This window comes from Bos indicus x Bos taurus, chromosome 10 (assembly GCF_003369695.1).
Source record: "Bos indicus x Bos taurus breed Angus x Brahman F1 hybrid chromosome 10, Bos_hybrid_MaternalHap_v2.0, whole genome shotgun sequence".
In the NCBI taxonomy this organism is placed as follows: Eukaryota; Metazoa; Chordata; class Mammalia; order Artiodactyla; family Bovidae; genus Bos; species Bos indicus x Bos taurus.
The window spans coordinates 73,387,792-73,413,809 of record NC_040085.1 but is presented as its reverse complement, the minus strand read 5'-3'; the positions used below and the strand labels follow the sequence as shown (position 1 = coordinate 73,413,809).

The 26,018-nt window shown below is 45.2% G+C and overlaps 2 protein-coding genes across 4 annotated transcripts in view; one reads left to right on the top strand and one right to left on the bottom strand.

The window, feature by feature from the left end:
* ZFYVE26 (zinc finger FYVE-type containing 26) overlaps nt 1-5,405 on the top strand; it is a 67,542-nt gene extending 62,137 nt beyond the window's left edge. The window contains exons 40-42 of one of the 2 annotated variants that reach the window (XM_027552244.1): nt 70-252; nt 976-1,020; nt 3,321-5,405. In XM_027552244.1, the coding sequence (XP_027408045.1) occupies nt 70-252; nt 976-1,020; nt 3,321-3,524 (432 nt within the window). In that variant the 3' untranslated portion in view covers nt 3,525-5,405. The remainder of the gene's footprint in view (nt 1-69; nt 253-975; nt 1,021-3,320) is intronic. The other variant, XM_027552243.1, reaches the window with a different exon arrangement.
* Nucleotides 5,406-15,999: 10,594 nt separating this feature from the next.
* On the bottom strand, nt 16,000-24,851 carry RDH12 (retinol dehydrogenase 12). Of its 2 annotated transcripts, none has more exons than XM_027552241.1 (7): nt 24,600-24,851; nt 23,043-23,161; nt 22,403-22,558; nt 21,645-21,749; nt 20,704-20,913; nt 18,010-18,199; nt 16,000-16,847 (listed from the first exon to the last, which is right to left on the bottom strand). In XM_027552241.1, exons 1-7 carry the CDS (start codon nt 24,665-24,667, stop codon nt 16,745-16,747), a joined length of 951 nt encoding a protein of 316 aa, XP_027408042.1. In that variant the 5' UTR covers nt 24,668-24,851; the 3' UTR covers nt 16,000-16,744. The 2 variants fall into 2 exon arrangements, with proteins under 2 accessions (XP_027408042.1, XP_027408043.1); XM_027552242.1 differs by having other exon boundaries at nt 24,624-24,840.
* Between the last annotated feature and the right edge of the window lie 1,167 nt (nt 24,852-26,018).

Sequence of the window (26,018 nt, the reverse complement as noted above, 5' to 3'; positions counted from 1 at the left end):
TGTCACCGTCCTTCCCCCAGCTGTGGAGTCCCTGCCTCCCTACCCTTGTCATCCTGTGTTCTGTTCCAGGACTTCCAGCTGGATGCCGCCGCTACCTACTGCAAGGCCGCCCGGCAGCTGGTGGAGAGGGAGAAGTTCGGTGAGATCCGACAGCTGCTCAAGTGCGTCAGCGAGTCGGGCATGGCGGCCCAAAGCGACAGGGACACCGTCCTCCTCAACTGCGTGGAAGCGTTCAGGAGGATTCCCCCCCAGGTACGCCCACCCCAGACCTCGGCTCCTGCATCTGTTTCAGTGTCTTCACATCCCCGTCTTTATTTTTCTCTTCCCCATCATGTACCCAAAACTCTACAAGATCCCTCTGTCTTTCCGACCCCTCTATAATAATGGCCTTATGCTAATCAACCCTTCCCTGGAAAGAAAATTCATGGTACGTATCCAGAAGCCGCCCCCTAAGCATCCCGTTGTCTGATGTTATTGACACCTGGAAGTGTCTGCGGACAGACGGAGTTGAGTTTCTCCCAGGGATTGTAGACGAGGTCAGTGTGGGCCTGCAGGTGGCATGTCACCTGCAAAACTGTCCCCTGATGGCTTTGTGGGATGAACAGACACATCATTCATGAAAACCAAGGAAAAGCTTTTGATCTGGTGTTGATTCTCAGATTCCCAAGCTTAGTGTTATCATTAGATTTCCTCTATTGCTCTGATAGCAGGAGTTGAGGTGTTTTTTTTTTTTACTTTGGCCACACCACAAGGCTATCAGGATCTCATTTCCCCAACCAGGGACTGAACGTGGGCTCTCGGCAGTGAAAGCACCGAGTCCTAACCACTGGACCACCAGGATTTCCCAGGAGTTGAGTTTATAAGGAAGGGTCAGGCGGGCATCCCCAACCAGAGTCAGAAGGGCTGGGCTGAGACGGAGTTGAGCCCCGGCTCCCATGCTCCATCTCACAACTGCTGTGTCTCTGTCCCACACAGGAGCTGGAGGGCCTGATCCAGGCGATACACAGTGACGACAACAAGGTGAGCAGAGTTGTCTCCTCACCCAGTAATGCTCGGGAACAGCCCTTTGGAGTTGCCTTGTCACCTTCACCCCTCACTTGCTACGACAGTTCCATTCAACCCCTATCTCGCCCTCTTTATTATCAGAGGTGGGGCCGGGACCCAGATAAGGGCGTAGAAGGGAGGGAACATGTAGAGAACATGAGAAAGAACCCTGACCACATGAGCCTTGGCCCTCTCTCTTCTGTACCCCCAAGACACACAGGCCTTTCCACTCTCCCCATTTTCCATGGAGGTTTTCTCTCCCATCCCTAGGAAATCCTCACTTGCAGCTTGTCTCACTGAATAAGGTTCTCAGAGTGAACAGGCATCTCTTTATCCTAAAGGAGCGAGGGTACCCTCTATGGTAGGGAAAAAATCCAGCCAGCCCTTTGACCAACAATGCCTGTTAGTGCCTTGGTCTCCAGAACAGGCCTTTCCCCTGAGGCCCGTGCCTGCTTCGTGTTGCATAGGAAATGGATAGACTAAAAGTATTCCCAGCTGCTCCAGTTTGTGGCTCACCATAGACTCAATCCACCTGCCATTCAGGGGAAGGCCTGCAGGCCAGGAGAGGCATGAGAAAACCCAGCCAGCCTGCCCTGGCCACTAGCAGCGGAATCCTCCGGCAGCTGAGTGCCTCGTGAAGAAAACTCATGTTAGCAAACAACTTCTTACACACTACCACGTTGCTGCCCCCCATGGCGGTATTGCTGTTTCCTGAACTGAATTTCCAGGGCATGTTTCATTCGAGGGTTTAGGGAGGATCTGTTCTTAACATTTCTTCATCTAATTCTGCAAGATCCTGATGCGATCCTATGAAAAGAATGGAATTCTGACATCCCGAAATGTGAAAAATTCCTTTTCTAGAATCAGACTGAGAACCTGACAGCCAGGCCTGATACCCAGGCTTCTTGATTCTCAGACTGTGTGTGGCTCTTTTCTAAGCCTTCAGGGACCTCCTGCTCAGTAGGACAGAGCCTTTGTCCCTGGAAAAGATGGACCCTGGAATCTCTACCGTCACTGTTAACTTATTCAGGTTTTTTCTTCTGTTAGTCGCTGTTCTAACACACAAGATGTAAGGCCACAAGATCTTGCCGTAAAAGAGCTTCATTCAGTTTTTATTCCAGACTTTCTGGAAAAATGCCCTTCTCTAGGTAGGGAGTTTTGCCTGTCGACTTGGTGATATTCTGTTCAATGTACACTGGTGCCAAGTGGAGCTGAAGGCCTGGGTGAGAGCGAACATCCCAGAGCAGTGGGTGGATTAACCAGACCAGAGCTCAGAACGTGCCAGCCATCTTGCAGCTGTCAATTATCTGTAACTGAGCTTAGAAAAGGAAGACTTTAGTGACTGAAGTAAGAAAAGAAGGTAGAGCTTTGAAACATGAAGAGAGGAGTCCTCTCCAACCACCAGGAGGACTGTCATGGCAAAAGGCAGCTGCTGGCCTAGAGGTCTGAGGCAGTTCACCAGGACCTTGCCATTTGCTAGCCTGGAGCCCTGGCTAACCAGGGAGGTGCTGGTGGGGTCAGGGCAGGGAAGGAAGGGGCTCTCATCTCCCTCACGCTAGGAACTCATGAGATGGAGTGTGTCCAGAATGCAGGAAACTAGACTGTCTCTGATGCAAACAGCAAGTAAGGTCAATCTGGGGCCACCCCTTAATTAGACGTTTTTCTAATTGTGTATCTGTGTTTCTTTTCCCAAGCTTCCTGGTAGAAGATTTTTAACTAAGCAGGTCGAAGAAAAATAGAGAAAGGGGCCCTATGGGCCCATTGTAGAGGGCAGGTGTGATGACTCATTCATTCATTCATTCACTTCATGCACATTCATGGAACACCCACATGCCCTGTGCTTGGCTCCAGGAATGGTTAGAAAAAGCAGACACTTTTCCTGCCCTCCTAGTCAGGGAGACAGACATCAATCAAATAATCACCCAAATAACCACAAAAACCAGTTTGTCAGCAATGAGGCCCGGAGAAAGCTGGAGAGCCCAGGAGAGTGAGGAGGGCCTTGAAGGGAGTAGATAGAGGCCAGGCTCTGCCTGCCTGCCTTCTGCTTTTTAAAATTCATGTCTTATTTATAATAACTTTTACACTGTACAGTAATACAGTATAATAGCTTAGTGTCCAGAATATTTAAAGAGTAGCCATAACGTAATAAAAGGCAAGAACCCAGTTACTGGTAGGTGAGAAGTGCTGTCTTGTCTCTCTTCACGCGGCCCTGTGTGCTTCTTGGTGACTTGTCAGTGATGGTTTCCTTCCGGCCATCTCTCACACCCAATTGCCAGGTTCAGGCCTACCTGACGTGCTGCAAGCTGCGTTCTGCCTACCTGATCGCCGTGAAACAAGAACACTCTCGGGCCGCAGTCCTAGTCGAGCAGGTGCAGCAGGCCGCCAAGAGCAGCGGGGACGCAGTGGTGCAAGACATCTGCTCCCAGTGGCTTCTGACAAGCCGCAGCCGGGGTGCCCATGGTTCGGCCTCCAGGAAGTGACCCTGGCTGCAGGGCCAGACAGCTGTGGGGCAGGAGTGATGGGCGCACTTCCAGCTCTTTCCTCCTGTGGGGCAGGACTTCCCTGGCTCCACCCCAGGTCGGAAAGAGCTGGAATTGGACCCAACCTGCCATCTTGAGCAAAGATAGGATCTTTCACGCAAGTGCCATGTTTCTGTAAAATTGTGGAGTCTGTGTGTGTGTTTGTCTGGAGATGGCCAGTTCTTTCTACCTCAGAGTGAGTGTGTGTGTGTTCACGCTCTTTGCGCTCATGTTTACGCCCAAGCATTTCTGAACAAACGAAGCTCTCCCCCACTGCAAAGAGGCACTTTACTTTCGACTTCTGCCTGTCTGAAAACCTTCCTGCGTTTTTGGTTCTTAACCCGGGCTCATCCTGTTTGTACCCAGTCTCCTTGGTGTGGAGATGTTCCAGTAGCTGCTCGTGACTAGAAGGGTTTTTGACTGAGAATGATGGAGCTACATCAGAGGCTTGCCTCTTTTCCCCTCCTTCCCATCCCCAGATGCAGAGATGGCTTTGGGGCAGGTGCTTCCTGTGGTGTGAAACCGTTCTGAGCTTCTCTCCTCTCACAAGCACAAGAGTTACTGTGAGTCTTTGGAAAGTAGTCTGAACAAAAGAGTCCGCAGGTGCTAGCTTCTGAAAGCTGTGGCTGCCTGGCCACCTGATGGAGTCTGGAGCCCCAGACACGGGCAGGAGGGGTGCCATCGTGTTCATCCACAGGGAGAGAAAGGGGAACCTCTCCAAACAGCATTGCAAGAGAGTTGTCTACAAGCACAGAACTGGCTTTTGTCAATATTCCTGCTGCCAAGTAAAAGAACGTGGCTTCCTTTTGGAGAGTCTGGGAGAGAAACAATAGCCAAGGTCCTGGGACCGAATGGCTAGACTTTGCCTGTTTGAGTTACAGTCCTATTTATGCCCCTTAAATTGGTAAAAAATCGCTTCCTCTTCCCACCTGCTTCTCTTCAGTCTCTTCAGGACAGAAGGATGGACATGAAGAGACCCAGGGTCATTGAGAAGGCAGTGCACTTCTTTGTCTTAACAGTGGGAGTCAAAGGTTCACTTTAAAGTTGGGCCTGAGGACAAGAGTTAAACAAGGGGAAGATGAAATAGGTCATGTCCAGTTGGTGAGCAACTAAATGAAGTGCTCCTTTATTTAATTAGTGTGGGCCTGTCTTCCCACTGGAGATGTGACAAGCTTTTGGAAAAAGTCTGCCCTAGTCCGTGATGTGAATTTGCAAATGAGGGGTGTGAAGAGAGCTCCACAGCTGCAAGCCTCCCACCAGCCAGAACTCAGCCTGTCAGCCTCACAGGGGCTGCTGAGAGGAACGGGAGCTAGAAGCCCAAGTCAGTATCTCTGGTGCTTAGAAACCCTGCGGATCTCCCTCTGAACTGGGTTTTTTAAATAGTGAACTAAACAACTCTAAGAGTATCTGTAGAAGTTCTGGTCCTCTGAGAGAGGGAAGAGATGGCAAAGAAAATACTAGACCCCGTTATGGGGAAGTTGGACAAGTGGCTTTTTCTTCTTTGAGTCGTAGAATGCATCTGTCTCCCAGGAAACGTTCCTCCCTGGCACCTGCTTGCCCTTCTGAGTCTGCCCTTTTTGCACTGAACTTGAGCACTTTATATTAAATGGATTGCAAATCTCACAGCCATTAATTTGAGATGTTAAGACCAGATTTTCCTGACATTTTCCTCTAATTAATTGAAATGTAAAATAGGCAACCATTGACTAGACTGACAAAAGATGAGGCTAAGGGCCTTTGGGCATCAGGCTGTGATCTCCAGCAAAACAACTAACTAATGGGCAAGTCGCCGGGTTGAATGTTTGACTATAAGCAAGTCACAATAAAATGTCTGTCCTACAAGTTCTTGGCTTCATGGCTCATTTGTGCTGTCTCTGTGGAGTGAAAAGGTGGGTGGGAAAGATGCAATAACCTTCAACTCTTGAACTTCTCAAAATGATTCCTGTTATAACTCAGGCCTCTTGGGTTAAGATTTTTCTCAAATTTCCTAGGTGGCTCAGATGGTAAAGAATCTGCCTGCAATGCAGGAGAGCCAGGTTCAATCCCCGGGTTGGAAAGATCCACTGAAGGAGTGCATGGCATCCCACTCCAGTATTCTTGCCTGGAGAATTCCAGGGACAGAGGAGTCTGGCAGGCTACAGTCCATGGAGTCACAAGGAGTCAGACACAACTGAAGCGACTAGGCACACACAAAAACCTCCCAGTGTACTCTCTACCGCCAGGGATTTTTTTTTTTTTTTTTTTTTGCTTCATTCAGAGTGGTGGGTGGACGTAGGTTATACATTCATCAGGTAGAGAAGGCAAATGAAAAGTCCTTCCCATTCCTACCTCCTCAGCCCTCAGCCCCATCCCCTCCCAGAGGCTACCTGTGTGACCAGTTTCTTGTGTATAATTTCAGAACTCTTTTATGCATATAGAAGCAATAATGACCAAAGTATTCTGTGGTGAAGATATGCCATAATTATTTAAGCAGTCTCTATTGATGGATAGTTTAGGTGGTTGCCATCTTTACCACAACAGATTATGCTGCAGGGAATTATCTTGTCTGGAATACCCTGGGTCAAGGACTTCCTGGCAGTCCAGTGGTTAAGACTCCGCACTTCCAATGCAGGAGGTATGGGTTCTATCCCTGTTTGGAGAACTAGGATCCTGTATGCTGCATGGCATAGTCAAAAAATTAAAAAACCTCTGAACTAGAATACCCTGGGTCAGAGAGTATGAGCATTTGGTGAGTGTTGTCAGTCACTTCCATAGAGGTCATGGTAATTACCTGTCCCACCAGCAGTGAAGACAAGGGCCTGCTTTCCCACACCCTTACCTCAACACTTAGCAAACTCTGTAGATCTCTGCCAGTCTGAGAATGAAAAATGGAACTCTGAAATTTTTTTTCAAGCTGGTTTTTTTTTTTTTTTTTAATTCTACATATCTTTTTAATATCAACCAAACTGTGACTCTTTGAAACCAGGGGTCAGATCTTTGGGGAAAGTAGAACTCACACTGGGCTTGTTGTTTTCCGGCCGCCCTCTTACAGCACCTGTGTGCAGAATGACACTTGAGCCACAGACAGGAGCTTTGCTACCGTTATCGTCTTTCCCCAGGAACATGATCTCATCCAATATCTCATTTAAGAAAATTAACAAAACTTCAAACACACAACAAACAAAAAGTAATGATGAAAGTAGACCTGAAAACCCCCTGTTTGGGATCTGTCACGAAGATGCTTCAAACAAAGGAAATTGGAACACCCAAAGTAAATCTTAAGATAGAGGACCCGGACTATGTTTAGAAACCTGAGATGCTCCAAATTTACTGGATATCTTTGGCTGGAGCTTTACGTGAAGTAGATCAAATGCTCTCAGGTTCTTCATACTCAAGCAACCAAATAGCAATGGTCACCATAACCCTGAGGGAAACGGCCTGTCTTGGTCATCATCCTCTCTTCTTAGTAATGATGTTAACTGACCCATCCTTGAAGCCTCCAATTCTTCTACAACAGGTTTATTCAACATCTGGTTAATGAATGGCTTCTCTAGTGGGGTGCTTTCACACTCCTTATTTCTTCACGTTGTCATTCCTGCTTGGCGCTCTTCTTTCATCACCTCTGCTACCCCACCCTCCAATCTGCTGTTATCCAAAACCTTCCTTCAAGCCCATTTCTTTTATTTATTTATTTATTTATTTTGGCCACATCATTCAGCATGTGGGATCTTAGTTCCCTGACCAGGGATCAAACGTATATCCCTGGCAGTGGAAGTGCAGACTCCTATCCACTGGACCACCAGGGAATTCCCTTCAAACCCACTTCAAGTGCCTTGTCTACAAATTATTTGCTGCTCTGGCTATACTTCCTCTTCATCCCACTGAAGGACTAAAATCCTTCAAGGTCACATCCATTCTTCCTTGACACTCATATACTCTCCTGAATAATTCCATAGCTTCAGCAGTCATCTTCATTGGCCAAGTTATAAACCAAATTTGTCTTCCTTAAGTTTTTTCCACATCAGATCCATCTTTGATTCTTTTCTGAAACTCACCCAGATGGCTGAACTGCCCGTAAAAATATTAGCATGTTCAAAATGGAACACAATCCTCTTCTACCCACAAACCTTCCTCCTTTAATGAATATTAGTATCATCAATTAATTAATATTAGTATTACTATTGTGAATGCCACCTGGGTTAGAAACCTCAGGAGTTCTCTGTATTGACTTTCTTTTTCCTCATCATTCAATAAATATTCAATTACCTACCATGCATCAAGCATATATCCTGTTGAAAGCCAAGACCTCCTATCCTGCTTTCCCAACTGAAGAACCTGACCCTTCATCACCTTACTTCAGGTCCTTGTCACTTCCTCCTCTGACTGTTGCAGAAGCCTATTTTCTTCATCTCAAACACCTATCCAAAAGTTGCACCTCCAATCAACTCCATATTAACAGACAAAATACTTCTGGAAAAAATAACTTTTCTATGATCTTCAAGCATGGGAAGTCTTTCTAAGCAGATGTAAGTTCCAGAATCCTTGAAACATTTAATTATTATTGTTCAGTCACTCAGTTGTGTCCAACTCTTTGTGACCCCATGGACTGCAGCACACCAGGCTTCCCTGTCCTTCACCATCTCCCAGAGCTTGCTCAAACTCATGTCCATTGAGTCAGTGATGCCTACCAACTGTCTCATCCTCTGTTGTCCCCTTCTCCTCCCGCCTTCAATCTTTCCCAGCATCAGGGTCTTTTCCAATGAGTCATCTCTTCACATCAGGTGGTCAAAGTATTGGAGCTTCAGCTTCAGCATCAGTCCTTCCAATGAATATTCAGGGTTGATTTCTTTTAGGATTGACTGGTTTGATCTTCTCACTTTCCAAGAGACTCTCAAGAGTCTTCTCCAGCCCCACAGTTCGAAGGCATCAATTCTTTGGTGCTCAGCAGTTTTTATTGTCCAGCTCTCACATCCGTACATGACTACTGGTAAAACCATTTCTTTGACTATATGGACATTTGTCAGCAAAGTAATGTCTCTGCTTTTTAGTACGCTGTCTAGGTTTGTCACAGCTTTTCTTCCAAGGAGTAAGTGTCTTTTAATTTCATGGCTGCAGTCACTGTCTGTAGTTATTTTGGAGCCCAAGAAAATCTGTCACTGTTTCCACTGTTTCCCCATCTATTTTCCATGAAGTTATTTAGCTGTTATTGTGATTAAAATGTCCCTAACAAAAAGATTCATAATTTTAACCATTTTGTTTCTTTGGAACTCTTTATTTTGTATTGGAGTAGAGTTGATTAAAAATGTTGTGATACTTTCAATTGAACAGCTTAAGGGACTCAGCCATATGTATACATGCATCCATTCTCTCCCAAACCCTCTCCCATCCAGGCTGCCACATATCATTGAGCAGAGTTCCGTGTGCTATACAGTAGGTCCTTGTTGGTTATCCTTTTTAAATATAGCAGTGTGTACATGACCATCCCCAACTCCCTAACTCCCTTCCCCCTGGTAACCATAAGTTCGCGTTTTAACCATTTTTTAGTGTGCAGTTCAGTAGCATTGAATGCATTCACATTGTTTGCGACCATCACCACCATCCCTTTCCAGAACGTTTTCATCTTCCCAGACTGAGACCCTGTACCCATTCACCACTAACCCTCTATCCCTCCTCGACTACCCCTAATCCCTGGTAATCACCGTGCTACCCTACATCTCAATTAATTAGATCTTTGTCATATATGTTGCAAACATGTTTTTCCAACTTTTGGTAGTCCTTTTATTTTTGTTACAGGATCTTCCCAACCCAGGGATCGAACTTGGGTCTCCTGCATGGCAGGTGGATTCTTTACCATCTGAGCCACCAGGGAAGCCCATATTTTAAAAACCCATAAGCATACATTTGACTACATAAAAACTGTCTTTTCATTACGCTAAGTGAAATCTAAGCCAGATGCAAAAGGACAGATAATAAATATTACATGATTCCACTAACATAACGTACCTACATCAATTTTATCGGTACTTCGGGGCCTTTTCCGAATAGCAGTTGTGCTGAGAAGTTTTTGTTTCCTGGTTCCCCACTTCCTTCTCTCAGAGAAGGAAATGGCAACCCACTCCAGTTTTCTTGCCTGGAGAATCCAATGGACTGAGACCTTTCGAGCTAAAGTCCATGGGGTCACAAAGAGTCAGACACGACTGAGTGACTAGGCAACTTCTGTCTCTGCCCTTCCCCGAAGGATGTGTGCTGTTACTCCTTTAACCCTCTGTCTCTCTTAAAGCTCCCCTAGTCTGCCTTCCTGACATTCAGTTTTTTTAATTTCTTTATTTTTAACTGAAAGATAAAGCTATACAATATTGGTTTCATTTTTGCCATGCATCAACATGAATTAGTTATAGGTGTAATGTGTCCCCTCCCTTTGAAACCTCCCTCCCTTCTTCCCACCCCTCTAAGTTCCCTGAGCTGACAGTCAATTTTACCTTATCATTTTGTTTCTTCATAGACCATAAGCTCCTGGAAGCCAGGGTCATCTTTTGCTCATCTTCAAGTTCACTTACAAATTACTTGTGCACTGCTTACCAGTACATAAATATTATTTTAAATTAAACTGTATAGTATAAAGCATGTCCTGAACCAGAAATAGTTGAGAAAGTGAAACATTTTTAAGTTATCTGTTCAAGAGGCTCTTTCCAGGCTGTAAGCCGGTCAGATAACGGTAAGGTCAAATGACTTATTTATATCCCCAGGACTGAGCCTGGCACGTGATGGGCTATCAATCAGTTTTAGCTGAATTTTTTAATTGGTTCGAACCAATGGGAATAGTTTACTTAAGGAACATACATACGCTGGATCATCGAAAAAGCAAGAGAGTTCCAGAAAAAAACATGTATTTCTGCTTTATCGACTATGCCAAAGCCTTTGACTGTGTGGATCACAATAAACTGTGGAAAATTCTGAAAGAGATGGGAATACCAGACCACCTGACCTGCCTCTTGAGAAACCTGTATGTAGGTCAGGAAGCAACAGTTAGAACTGGATATGGAACAACAGACTGGTTCCAAATAGGAAAAGGAGTATGTCAAGGCTGTATATTGTCACCCTGCTTCTTTAACTTATATGCAGAGTACATCATGAGAAACTCTGGGCTGGAGAAAGCACAAGCTGGAATCAAGATTGCCGGGAGAAATATCAATAACCTCAGATATGCAGATGACACCACCCTTATGGCAGAAAGTGAAGAACTAAAGAGCATCTTGATGAGAGTGAAAGAGGAGAGTGAAAAAGTTGGCTTAAAGCTCAACATTCAGAAAACTAAGATCATGGCATCCGGTCCTATCACTTCATGGCAAATAGATGGGGAAACAGTGGCAGACTTTATTTTTCTGGGCTCCAAAATCACTGCAGATGGTGACTTCAGCCATGAAATTAAAAGACGCTTACTCCTTGCAAGAAAAGTTACGACCAACCTAGATAGCATATTAAAAAGCAGAGACATTACTTTGCCAACAAAGGTCTGTCTAGTCAAGGCTATGGTTTTTCCTGTGGTCATGTATGGATGTGAGAGTTGGACTATAAAGAAAGCTGAGAACTGAAGAATTGATGCTTTTGAACTGTGGTATTGGAGAAGACTCTTGAGAGTCCCTTGGACTGCAAGGTGATCCAACCAGTCCATCCTAAAGGAGATCAGTCCTGGGTGTTCACTGGAAGGACTGATGTTGAAACTAAAATTCCAATACTTTGGCCACCTGATGGGAAGAGCTGACTCATTTGAAAAGACCCTGATGCTGGGAAAGATTGAGGGCAGGAGGAGAAGGGGACAACAGAGGATGAGATGGTTGGATGGCATCACCAACTCAATGCACATGGGTTTGGGTGGACTCTGGGAGTTGGTGATGGACAGGGAGGCCTGGCGTGCTGCGGTTCATGGGGTCACAGAGAGTTGGACTCTCTGAGCAACTGAACTGAAACTGAAACCTGTATAGAAATCATTTCCTCGGAGAGAAAAAGACTTTATAGAGAAAAGTACTTTATAGAGAAAATGGGCAAGATTGAACATATTTAAAGAAAAGCTGAGGAGATACTTTTCATTTCTGTGTTGATATATTGAGAACATTTGAGCTGAGGAAAAAAATCCAACATAGTAGTTACTTCAATTTAATGGAAATAGGAACTCAAAGAGTAGAAATTTGACTCCCACTGTCTTGTTAGAAGTAAATTGTTCAACTCTTCCTAAGTCACCTGTATCAGACAGCACCTACAGAGAATGTATTTTTCAGAGCTAGAAGCGATCACAGAACATGTTGACTACATCCCCTATTTCATTTTTATTCACTTATTTATCCAACAAATATCAAGGTTATATTGTGAGCTGTATGCTAGGGTTTTGAGAGTCATAGCAGATGCCCAGTCACTTGTTATAAGTCTTATGTATTAAATATTGAGAGGATGTCCAAGTATAAATGAGAGCTCACAGGAGGAGTCCTGGATATAGACTAGGGAGCAGTCAATGGAGGCTTCCCAGCAAATGTGATGCTCAACACACAAATAGCTGGAGGAATGTTCCTGGCAGGATAAACAATTTGTCTTGGGGTCCAGAAACAACAGAGCACCTCACTGAGACCAGGTCAGCATGCTGTCTTATAAGCTTGTTAAAGAGTTCCAGATTTAACCCACTGAATAATACAAAAGCATCAGAATGTTCTCAGCAAGAGAATGACATGATATGTCTTTAATTTTAAGGTCACTTTGGCTGCAGAATGGAGCACAGGTTAATTGGGGCAGGGGAGGAGGAGAAGAAGAGATTTTACCAAATTTGGATGGTAGTTGAGGCTTTCTGTAGCCCTCAGAATAAACTTCAAATCCTCAACAGGGCTCACAAGGCCCATCCTTATTAGACCCTCATCGTTGTTGTTTAGTCGCTAAGTTGTGTCTGACTCTCTCTTTTGCAATCCCATGGCCTGCAAGACTCCTATGTTCTTGGGATTCCCCAGGCAAGAATGCTGAAGTGGGTTGCCATTTCCTTCTCCCGCAGATCTTCCTGACCCAGGGATCAAACCTCTGTCTCCTGCATTGGCAGGAGGATTCTTTACCACTGAGCCACCAAGGAAGCCCTATTGGATCCTGACATACCTCTCATTTCTCACCTTCCACCCCCACTCCCTTCTTTCAGCTTCTCAGATGTGACCATTCTTTGCCCCCTGTGAGCCTGCTGCCTGATCTCTTTTTACCTTCTCTTCACCTGGTGAACAAGTCTTGCTAAACACATGGCACGTGGCTTAGGACATCTCCGATCTCTTCACCCCACCGCAGACAAGCATGGGCACTTCTGCCATGTGTATCTGTAGTAAGAGCAGAAACAGCATGTCTCTTGTTCACTTCCTGTCACCCATACTGGCAACAATCCTGGAACATCGTGTGTACTTTTTTTAATAAATAAATGATCTAATGGTGGCCTGAGGATATCTACAATTTTTTTATTTTTACTTTTTTTTTTTTTAACAAAAGCTTGTTCTTAAAAGTACAATAGATTTCGAGACAAAACTTCATTCTAGCTATAGGTGGCAACAAATGTTATGGCAGGGAATCCAGGTGTTTTAAGAAGGATGGAATTAAAGATCATAATTGCCTCGGGCACAAGGAACAGCTTGTTTTTGCCAGATTTCTTAATTCCACCTGAGGCTGGGGACCTTTTCCCCATGGCCTTCACTTTCAGCTCCTCAAATATCCTCTGCTCCTTCTGTTTCTGCTTGAATGCCTTATCTTCCTCATCCATTCCCTGGGCTTGCTTCCTGGGCAGCTGCAGGGTCTTCTTCTTGCCACCTTCATGCCCCACACCACACCTACCACCCTTTCTCCAGACTCTGCCACCAGAAATGGAGGATGTCTACAATTTAAGGGCAGGAAGAGGAAGAACCTGGAAAGAAGCTCCAGAGAGGGGAGGAGAACTAGAAACGCAGTTCACAGAAACCAAGGGAACAAGTATTGATCTCTTGTTTCCACGTGGCTCTGTTTACTCTCATAAACCACCCCCAAAGAGCGAAGGAGGGCAACAAACACAAACAGAAACTTCATCTTTGATGAAAGAAGGAGACAAATGTTCAGAGAATTTTTCAATATGAAAATTAAACAATAGAGGGAGTAACACCTCTTTTACCATGAAACGTAGAAAGGAAGATAATATGAATGGGATATAGGTAAGTTTGCTAGTGTGGTAGCAGAAAGTTGAAGTAGTTAGGACTGCTGGCTTCCATGTTCTCCATGAAATCAGAGGAGAAATCACCTGTTACTAATTCAAGGGAGCTGCTTCGTGAAGTGGCTTAAAAATACGGAGAGGATGTGAACCTCTTCATATTGTAACCTAAAGGCTGTTTTTACAATTAAGTTCTTGAAGTTCACTTGGGCCCCTGAGAGTTACAGGAGTTCCTGGGAACTGGGGAGGGGAGTTAAGTGGGGAGAGGAAGCCAGACTACTTTAAGAAGGCATTTTTATGCAAGTATTGCTATCAAATTGCCTAAAGATATCAGATGATTTTGAATTCCCACAGCTCCAATTACTCAGGATTTGGGAGTGGGGGGTTTCCTCATTTTAAATCAATGTCATCTGTGTACCTAATTTTGTATATGTATTGAGATCTTTGAATACAGACCATTTTTAAGGTCTTTGTTGAATTTGTTACAATATTGTTTGTGATTTATGTTTTTGCTTTTTGGCTACAAGGCATGTGGGGGTCTTAGCTTCCTGACCAGGGATCAAACCCTCACCCCCTGCATTGGAAGGCAAAGTCTTAAACCACTGAACCACCAATGATGTCCCCTGTATCTGTAATTTTGTATTCTCTTTTAAAGATAGAAGCAAGGTCCAATGCTGTAAAGAGCCATACTACATAGGGACCTGGAATGTTAGGTCCATGAATCAAGGCAAACTGAAAGTGGTCAAACAGGAGATGGCAAGAGTGAACGTCAACATTCTAGCAATCAGCGAACTAAAATGGACTAGAATGGGTGGATTTAACTCAGATGACCATTGTATCTACTACTGTGGGCAGGAATCCCTTAGAAGAAATGGAGTAGCCATCATGTCGACAAAAGAGTCCGAAATGCAGTACTTGGATGCAATCTCAAAAACCACAGAATGATCTCTATTCATTTGCAAGGCAAACCATTGAATATCACGGTAATCCAAGTCTATGCCCCAACCAGTAACGCTGAAGAAGCTGAAGTTAAACAGTTCTATGAAGACCTACAAGACCTTCTAGAACTAACACCCAAAAAAGATGTCCTTTTCATTATAGGGGACTGGAATCCAAAAGTAGGAAGTCAAGAAATACTTGGAGTAACAGGCAAATTTGGCCTTGGAGTACAGAATGAAGCAGGGCAAAGGCTAATAGAGTTTTGCCAAGAGAATGCACTGGTCATACCAAACACCCTCTTCCAACAACACAAGAGAATACTCTACACATGGACATCACCAGATGGCCAACACAGAAATCAGATTGATTATATTCTTTGCAGCCAAATGGAGAAGCTCTATACCGTCAGCAAAAACAAGACCAGGAGCTGACTGTGGCTCAGACCATGAACTCCTTATTACCAAATTCAGACTTAAGTTGAAGAAAGTAGGGAAAACCACTAGACCATTCAGGTATGACCTAAATCAAATCCCTTATGATTATACAGTGGAAGTGAGAAATAGATTTAAGGGCCTAGATCTGATAGATAGAGTGCCTGATGAACTATGGAATGAGGTTCGTGACATTGTACAGGAGACAGGGATCAAGACCATCCCCATGGAAAAGAAATGCAAAAAAGCAAAATGGCTGTCTGGGGAGGCCTTACAAATAGCTGTGAAGTCGCTCAGTCATGTCCAACTCTTCGCGACCCCATGGACTGCAGCCTACCAGGCTCCTCCGTCCATGGGATTTTCCAGGCAAGAGTACTGGAGTGGGGTGCCACTGCCTTCTCCCATATGCCCTTTGGATATGTTCAAACTGGAAGCAATAACATAATTTCTTGGGTCAATTGACTTAAAAATTTGGCATCTCTCTGTCTCTTCTTGGTGACCTTCAGCACTTAAGGCAAGGAGCAGGTCACCCAGGGCCACAGTAGACGGGAACAGGGAGGCCAGAAGAGAAGAGATCTATGGTTTTAATTAGAGGGTTTATCAGAGCTTGATTTTTCTGTCTTTAAGTATCAAATTAAATGAAGTCCTCTACTGCCTCTGACCTTGATCTATAGTGAAGCTCAGCATCTGTATAATTTAAATCACTCCTACCACTTCTTAAATAGTAAAATGTGAGAGCTGAAAGAAACTTGAGAAAACACCCAACTGAACCATCTTATTCTGTACCTAGAGGACATATTATAAGAAGATTATGGGTCAGTGGGTAAGAAAGTGAAATATTACTCATTGACGTTGGTTTCATTTCTCCCTTGCTACCCTGAAAGAATAAATAAGGCAATAAGATGAATACACAGTCTTTATTTTCTCTAAAATTGAGGCAAAGGCAACTCTTTAGGAAAAGAAACCATCTACATGATTGAAAATGGGAAGGTCCAAACTTATACAACGTTATATGTCAATTATATCTCAATAGAGCTGAAAAAATTGTTTTTAATTAAAAAAAAAAAAAAACTACTGGAAAGAGAGAACAGGCTGTTGTGCCTTTACACTGGAGCCTTTACACTATGGCTCCAGGATGCTCAGAGGAAGGAAATAAAGTCAGCCAAGGTTGAGCCAAGATCTTCCTGAGTTGGTCCAGACTCCAGACTAGCGTTACAAAGAGGAAAGAGATCAGTCAATAGTCTTTGAGCCTATAGATCCTAGAAAGATGTAACACTGATGTTCATCCCCTCAGCTGAGTGTGCTGACTGGCATTCCTGGTCTTGGTGAGGAAACTGAGCCACTTTCCCAGGTTCTTCTGCCATTCTCATGCCCAGCCTGACATCTGCCCCATTCTCCTGGCCCAAGAGTCTCTGTAAGTCTTGGAGAAGAGTGCTCTGTAGGTGTGACCATCTTATGCCATGAGCCAGCCTCATGAGAGTGTTGGGTGTGCAAAGATTTCTAGAAGGGTTGGGAGTATCACAGCAGGTCAGGGTTCACTACAGCAGCCTGCCAGGACAAGCCTGCAGGGTAGGCTTTCTCCTCCGTCCCTGTTTCTCATGGTGTGGTCTCGGCCTGATACAACAATGCCTCTTCCACCAGGTCTACTCCTGCTGGATTCCCAGAAGCTCACAGCTGACATTCCACAGGCGCTCAGCCGTTTTATTGTTCCGGGCCCTGGGCGACACCCAGGTCTTCTTGCAGTCACTGGAGGGCAGAGAAAGAGAGTGAATATCCAGGTGTGAAAATGGACAGTCCGAAAAAGTTCACGTCCTCCTCCTTGGAATAGATTTCTAACTGTATAAAATATATTAGATAAAAAGGAAACTAACTGTACTAAAACGCAATTTTAAAATATTTGGGGTTTTGTATTGACTTTTCAAAAATTTTAATTTTCTTGGTGTCGAGTTGATTTACAGTGTTGTGTTAGGCACAGGTGTGCGGCAAAGTGGTTCAGTTAGACATGTATATATCTTCATTCTTTTTTAGGTTCTTCTCTCATAAAGGTTATCACGGAGTACTGAGTAGCTTTCCCTGTGCCATATAATAGGTCCTTGTTGGTTATCTGTCTTATATACAGCATAAAATATTTTAAAAACAAATGTATAGCAGAGGAACATGTTCATGTCACTTTGCAGTGGTTTCAGGGACCACTATTCAGAGGTCCACTATTTCAGAGACCTTCTGTTTCAGAGAGCACAGAATGTCACTTACGCTCACCAGTCCTTTGAAATCTGGTGGTGATCAGACCCCAGGCTAGCTCATCTAGTAGACCACAAAATGTCTATTCTTACATCCCATCAGTTAGTGCCAATCTCGGCATCTTTGGGAGACAGAGTTCACGCTGGGAAGCAGTGGCTTTGCCCTGGAGCTTTGTGCTATGTGCTATTTAAAAATTCATGAAGGAAGTCAGCCAAAAGCTTCAGCGAAAAGAAAAAGGCTCTGCAAAGCTTACCTGGAATTGTGGCCCACAGGCTTCAAACCGAGCCATGAAACCAACCCTTGTTGTTGTTGTTGAAACCAGTTCTTGCCAAGTTTCAAAGCTTTTGTTTAGTCACTAGGTCATGTCTGACTCTGTTGAGAACCCCATGGACTGTAGCCTGCCAGGCTCCATAGGATTTTCTTTTTTTTTTCCATAGGATTTTCCAGGCCAGAATACTGGAGTGGGTTGCCATTTCCTTCTCCAGGGAATCTTCCTGGCCTGGGGATTGAACCTACGTTTCCTGCATTGGCAGGCAGGTTCTTTCCCACTGAGCCACTAGAGAAGCCTATGTATCAAATCTAAGCTTCCTTTAAAAAGTAAAAGCACTTGCTTTACTGGCCCAGCCTGAATCCGGATTCCCCCGGCAGGCACACAGCTGCTACTCACCTGAAGTACTTGCCGCTCAGAGGCTCCAGGCCCTCAGCCAGCGCACAGTGCAGGCTGGTCTGGGCCCCCTCCCACGTCGTCTTGAGGAAGGGGGAGAAGAGCCGCCAAAGCAGGCACAGCAGGAAGGAGTGTCGGACCAACTTGGAGCGGACGATGCCTGGGTGCACTGCGTAGGTGGTGACTCCCGTGCCTAGGGCAAAGAGGGCACAGTTAGACCAGAGACACAGTCCCAGCCAGGAAAACAGCTCACCTCCTGCACCATCATGCACAAGCGACAAGAAGAGCCTCGAGAACCCCTGTGTTCCAAAGACACCACTTCTAGCCAGGTGGAGGTGGTGGTGGTGATTTAGCCGCTAAGTCGCCAGGTAGAAGCTCACAAGTAATTCATTGATGTTATCCAGAAAAATCTATAACTTTCTCAGCCTTCTATGTGCCAGATGGAATGCTTGGTTGAAGGTCCTATTTCAGTGTCATCTTTTCTTTTGAAGATTCTTTTATGTGGACTGATTTTAAAGTCTTTAATTTGTTACAATATTGATTCTGTTTTATATTTTGGTGTTTGGGCCATGAGGCCTATGAAATCTTACCTCCCAACCAGCAATCAGATCCATACCACCTGCCCTGGGAGGTGAACTCCCTGGACCACCAGGGAAGTCCCTGTTTCAGTGTTATCTTAATCTTTGGCTTCAATGGTGTCTTTGGAATTTCTATTGGAGGGTCTCAGGGGTAACAATTCTGTTAGAAGGTAGGAAGCTAGGACCTTGTTGTAAACTGCATTTGCCAGGCAAGCACATTTGATGAAGTATATAGGTTGAGGGGTGTTGATGGATATGATGGGGGCTACTGACAGGCCCCTAAGACACCCCTGCTACCTCTACTGTCTTCAGTATTTATTACATCCAAGGGCTGTGCCAGATATTTTACATGTTATCTCATTTGACTCTCAAAGAGGTTCATGAGGTAAGCAATACTAAGAAGCCCACTTATAGCTAAGAAAATTGAGTTCTCATCAGACAGGTTAAGGAAATTGCCCAAGGTCCCACCTAGCAGGTTGCAGAGCTAAGGTCTGAACCCTGATGTAGAGCAAAGAGCATGGACTTCCAAGCGGCCTGGATTTGAATCCTGTCTCATTTAGGAATAATATATCCTGCTTGGGCAAGTTTCTTAAGATATCTGTGCTCATTTCTTTCTTTGTAGGGAGGGGAAAAATAATAGCATTTACCTCATAGGAATATTGTATTAAATGAGTAAAGACATCAATAGTACATGGCACATACAAACTCTCAATTATTGTTGTCATTATTAGTATTTTTTAACTTTTTATTTTATATCGGAGTATAGCTGATTAACAATGTTGTGATAGTTTCAGATGGACAGCAAAGGGACTCAGCCATACATATACATGTATCCATTCTCCCCCAAGCTCCCCTCCTACCCAGGCCACCATATGACATTGAACAGAGTTACCCGATTCTTCTACTTTCTGCATTCTGATAGTAAATACCATTTCCCCCAAACTCTGGCTTATTCACTAGAGCAAATGGTCCTCTAGATTCAAAGATATCAAAGTCAACAGCTCAACAAAAACTCCAGGGGAGCATAGAATCATAGGATTAAGAGTGGCCTCACCTCCCCTTACAGCTGAAGGGATGAAGTCAAGGGAGATTAAAGGGACATGTTTGCATATACACGTGGCTCTGCATATGGCAGAGCAAAAACTCAGACCCAAGTATCTGAAACCCTGACTCCAGGCAGCAAGTGGCCACTCTGTAGCTCAGCTCACCATGTGAACCTCAGCAGAAGGCCCAGTAAAGGAAGCAACCTGACTTAAATCACAGTCCCCACATTACAGTCCTTGTCCTTCACTTGTTGTATAATCTTGGGCTGGCCACTTCTCTGAATCTCAGTGTGGACCCATAAAACAGTAAAAATAATACTTATTCTGCCTGTTGCAAGAGGTTGTCATGAAAAAATCAGATGAGGGCTTCCCTGCTGGCTCAGTGGTAAAGAATTTGCCTGCTAATACAGGAAACATGAGTTCGATCCCTGATCCAGCAGCATCCTTTATGCTGTGAAGCAACTAGGCTTGTGCGCCACAACTATTGATCCTGTGCTCTAGAGCCCAGGAGCCGCAACTACGGAGCCCATGTGCCCCAACTACTGAAGCCTGCATGCACTAGAACCCACGCTCTGCAACAAAAGAAGCCACTGCAATGAGAAGCCTGCACGCTGCAACTAGGGAGTAGCCCCTACTCTCCCAACTAGAGAAAAGCCCTCACAGCAATGAAGACCCAGCACAGTCAAAAATAAATAAAATTATTTTAAAAATCAGATGAGATTATAAATATGAAATACTGGGTTGACCAAAAAGTCTATTCAGGTTTTTCTGTAAGATGTTATGGAAAAACCCAAATGAGCTTTTTGGCCAACCCAATAAGATGTAACAAAACACATAAGGTTTATAGGTTTTCCTGACCCCTGTTCAATTTTAACAGTCCTTCCCAAGGGCAAGGACTCTGTTTTATAACCTCATTCGTTTTTCACTCTGTTTGTAACCTCATTCTCCTTAGTGCACAGAGCTGCCACAGAAATGTGCATGCTTGACATTCTGACTTCAGAAGTTTCTGCCAACCTCGAAACTGGGCTGAGCCCTCGCTTTTGCCGTCTTAACTCTGGCCCTTTCTCTAGACTCACCTTTGAGCCTCTTGGCCAACTCGCGAGTGAAGAGCACATTGGCCAGCTTGCTGTGGCAATAAGCGGATCCCAAGTTGTAGTACTTGTCACCCTGGAGATCATGGAAGCGAATCTTGCCGAGATGGTGGGCCACTGACGACAGGTTCACCACCCGTGCAGGGGCGGACTCCTTCAGCCGCCCCAGGAGCAAGTGGGTGAGAAGGAAGTGACCTGTGAGGAGAGCCAGTGGGGGGGGAATGTAAGAGTGGACTGGCAGCCTGGGCTTGGGTGTGAGAGCTGGCGTATGACAGGACTTTAGCACTAGCTCACTCTCTTCTGGGTATGAACTCGTTGATACAATGAGCAACGTAGCACTAGTGGTCAGTCAGTCTGAGTTAGTGGAGTTCTCAAGGCAAGGGCCAGAGCTGGACTGTAGGTAAGGCAATACAGATGTAACCTGTAGTTATTTCTACCTTTGCCCTTGCCCCAGTGAGGGGCAACTGCGAGCTTTGGACATCTCCCCTCTAGCTATGATCACACAGCTGGGGCCATGGACTAAGGAAGGATGAAATATTCAGGGAAAATAACATGTGCTTATGATCAGAGAACATGCTCCATGACACCCTCATGAAAGCCATTGCCTTGAACTCTGAACCATAACCTCTCTCATACCTCAAGTCTCAAAGGTCTGCCTCCTCCATGGACCAACCCTTGGTTTACTTGTTACAGTAATTGACCCCCTGCAGCCAAAGATCCCTGCACCCCCACATCTGGCCCTGCCTGGCAAGTCTTCACTACCATGGTTCCCTTCAAGAATGACATTCTTCTTCCTGGTATCTCCTAATTTGGGGGATTTCTTAATGGTGTGAGTAAGAGGAGCTCACTTTTTTGTACTGGTTAGGAGAGAGATAATGAAGGAAAAACCAGTATGCCTTGCTTTTCAGTCACTCAAAGATACTCACCCAGGTGGTTGACTGCCAAGTGGGTTTCAAAACCATCAGCTGTTTTGGAATACGGGCACAGCATCACTCCTGCATTGTTGATCAGAATATGAAGCTGCTTTTCCTCTAAAGAGCACAGCCAAGGAGACCATGTGGTTAGCTGCCTGTCCCACTTCTGAGTGTTTGTTCCTTGCCTTTGGGCCTATCTCAGTGATATTCTGTAACCGCTGTCACTGGGTTTCTAATTTTGGTTGCTGTTGTCTTCTCGGACACCATTCATCCATTCATTCAGCAAATGTGTATTCAGTTACTGACTCGGGGCTGGGCTAGGCACTGGGCACACAGTGGTAAATAAGACAGACACTGTCCCTGTCCTTCATAGATTTCATAGTCCTTGATGGGAGATGGTCATTTTCCAAGATACAGAAGAGTATTAGCAGCAACACAACTTCCTCTAGTGCCTGTGGCCACAGAACGCTGATTCTCAGAATCAAAGAAGAGCGTGGCATCAGGGCCACACCATGATGCCAAGGTGCAAGCCCAGACAGGGAGCTGACACTTCCAACATCCCCACTTCTGGGGCAAGAGAATGATAAGGATCCTGCCCAACCTGTCCACCCGCTGTCCCTGTGCCAGTTCCCTGCCCTGCTAATTCATGCGGCAGAACCTGTCCAGTGGGATCTGTGATGGTTCTGATTTACAGTTAGAGATGGTCCAGGGTGGAGCAGCCACTCCCACACCCAGCTTCCTGCCTTTCTAGCCACCTACTGGGGCCTCACCTGCCAGGAAGCCCTCAGCAAAGGCTCGGATGGATTTGGTATCAGATAGGTCCAGTTTCCGTACCAGCACCTGGGAGTTCTTTGTATCAGCTTGGATTTCACTGGCAGCAGACTCCCCCTTCAGTACATCTCGACAGGCAATGTATACTCGGGCTCCTAGGGCCGAAACAAACAGAGGACTACAAGTTCAGAGCCTGGGCTGAAGAAGAGTCTAGTAAGTGAGTTCAGGACTGGTGGGCAGAGCACTCCCCCTCACCATTCTTAAAACAATGAGTGGCTATATTGCCACTTCTGGATTCTCTTTGCTATCAGCTTCAGCCCAGGCTGGGAACCCTGATTTTCACAACCCTGGTTTTATATTTACCATAGCTAAGGACCTCCTTTTAGAATAACCAACCTGATCAATATTATACGCAGGCATCACTGTTTTCCTTACTTTATATAATAAGGAAGGGGCAGGCAGGAAGGAAGGTTTCAGGACATAGAGTAAGTTGGTGTCCCAGCTGGACTTGAACCCCAGGATCCTTGAGTTCCTGGCCACAACCTCAAAGCCCAGGAGGAAAGATAAGGGAATGTGAGCAGAGCTCCTAGCAAGAAAGGCAGAAGGTCCTGCCCTGTGGAGACGAAGGGAAAGACTTGCCTCTGCGAGCGAGCTCTCTGGCTGTCTCCTTGCCGATGCCCGTGTTGGCACCAGTGATCACCACCACCTTCCCAAAAAGCTGCACATCTGTTCTACAAACCCCGCCAGCAAAGAACTTCCTATAGGCAAAGGAAACAAAACATTTACGCACCATCTCTTCTAACCCCAGAAGGAGATTCATAAAACCCACCTGCCCTCAAAGAGGGATTTCTTTGCATTGTTGTCAGGAGATCTAAAGCAGCTAATCTTCAGGGGACAGCATTGTCCCAGTGAGCAAGACAGTCTCCTGCTTATCAGCTCAGGTGGGGAGGTCATGTGCCTGGAAGCTACAAATGATCATCAGAGCAAATAAAATCAATTCTCTTGAGCCAGAGCCAATGGAGACCTTCCTTGTTAGATAACAAAGATATCTTGCTCTTAATTCTAGAGGTTCTCAGAGGTCAGATTCCTCCTCTAACCTGCGCCACAAACATGAGAGGGGTGGGCATTCGTGCAATCAGTGGTCCTGAGCCCTCGGTCTCCAATAAGCATCAGTGGTGAGTAACTGATGAACAGCACCTCCAGGGGTTCCATATGTAAACATGGCTCTTGGGTTGCCTTGCCAGTTTTAAGAGAGCCAGAATATTCTGCCATCTTATTAGAGATTTCATTCTAGCCGTCAGTGCACAGAGAGGAAAACCTCCCTTGCTCAGACCTCTGTGCGAAGAGCATTCTTTTACATAGAGTTGACCTGACAAGTTCCCCAAAATAGGACAGGAAGGAACAGACCTGACATGACCTGAACATCATCCAGCTGCCAAGCACTAAGCCAGGCTCTTTCCAAGGAAATTTAATTCAGTCATTCTGTTATTATCCCCATATGACAATGGAGAAAGCTGAGGCTTGAAGAAGTTCACTTGCTAACAGTGGTAAAACTAGAATCTGAACCCAGGTTTCTCTGCCAGGACCTAGAGTAATACTTTGTCCTAGATATATCCCTTTAACCTTCTTGGCCATCAGCAATTTAAAAATTCTCTAGTCAGAACACACATTTCTCTGACAACCCCAGAAATCTTACAGCAAAATAGCCATCCCCAAACATTACTTGTCAGTAGTTTCAAAGTGGGGAGAGTTTGTTTCCTTCCCAAGATGCCTGGTACTTAACAATGAGTCCCTTGGCATGGACCACCCATGATAATGCAGCAAGCCCACCTTGACTGGGGATACTGAAGAAAGGGAGGTCTTCAGAGGAACCCAAGGGAGTAGAATGAAAGAGCAAGGGCTCCCCCATAAGATGGCTTTCAAGCTACTTACTAGAGTCATCCATGCAGCCTTTCACTAGCTTCAGAATTCAAACCCACCTCTCCTCTCCCAGCCCCAGGTGCTTCCTTCTCATCTTCCACCATGGTATTCATAACCACCTCCTTCCTTCGTGCTTTTTCTGCCTTGACTTTCTCTCCCTTGGCCTCCATCCCTTTCTCCTCCTTCAGCAGCTGAGAACTCATCTCCTTACAAGCTCCATGGCTCCCAACTCAGGGCTTTGTAAACTATTCAATGAATTACTGAATTAAGACAAACCTGATGGATGGAGCGATCACATACAGGAAAGAAAGGAAGGAGGTGAGCAGTCCCAAGACAACCAGCATCTTTTCAACTTCTTTAGTTGCTGCTGCTTCAGCAAGAGCAACTTCTACTCCAACTCTGGCTCAGGCTCCTCCTGGTCTGGCTCCAACTCTTGGCTGCTTCTTGCTGCTTCTGTCTCCTCCAGCTCCTCTCGATCCTGGGTGCTCAGCAACAGCCTGGCTCTGAGTGTAGCCCAGAATCCTATTTAAATCCGAGCACTGTCAGAGCACAGCCTGCTGGGAGATGTAGTCCTGGGGGAGGAGGACAGAGAAAAGAGCAGAGCCTCACATTAGCAAAGAGAATGAGGGCAGATGGAGAACAGCCCCCTAACTTTCCCATCCTCAATCATTTATCTTATCTAGGAGGTGTATTCTCTCAACCACCCCCAGCTCCACACCTGCAAAATAGAATATTTTTAACTTTAGCAACAGACCCCATGATATTTGAAATACAGTGTGATTAAAATAGACAAGGAGAACGATGAGAGAATTCAGCAGAGTGGTTTCCCTTGATGGGGAAGGGGTAGAGATTGGGGCGGAGCATGTTAGGATCTTCTGGTGGGGGGTGCTGGGAGTGTTCTGTTCTTTGAGGTGGCTGCTGTTACACAGGTGTGCTCACTTGGTGAAAATTCACTGAGTCATGCACTTGATCTGTGCACTTGGTGGTTTTTTAAATTTTTTTATTTATTTTTTAGTGTACTTGAGTCTTCATTGTGGTGCATGGGCTTCTCATTGCTGTGGCTTCTCTTGTTGCAGAGCACAGGCTCTTGGGCATATGGGGCTTCAGTAGCTGTGGCTCATGAACTCAGCAGTTGTGGCCCATGGGCTTAGTTGCTCCACAGCATGTGGGGTCCTCCTAGACAAGGGGTCAAACTGGTGTCCCCTACATTGCAAGGCAGATTCTTAGCCACTGGCCCCCCACTGAAGCCCTTGACTGTGTTTATGTTCTATTTCAGTGAAGTTAACCCACACGTACACATGCCAAAGCAAAGGGATAGTGTGCCAGCGCGTGGTCTCTAGAGTGAGCTTTCCGGTTCAAATCTCAGCTGACCTGTTTACCAGAGCAGTGACCTTGGGTAAGTTACTAAACCTCTCTGTTAATTCAGTTTCCTCACTTGTGTAATGGGCATGATAAAATATACACCTACCTTTTAAAGTATTTAAATAGAAAATTTGAGACAGAAACTAACACATTTAGTTGTGTGTAGGAGTTGGCTGTTGTCATTAGCTGTATTGATTTCTGTCTCCTTTGCTGTTTTACTTGCTTTATTCAAGGGGTTAGTGAAGAAAACCAAGAGGTAATGAATGCCGGGGAGGTTTCAGTGGAATGCTATTAAAGATGAGGGGAAACATAAGAAACAAACCTAGCAGAAAC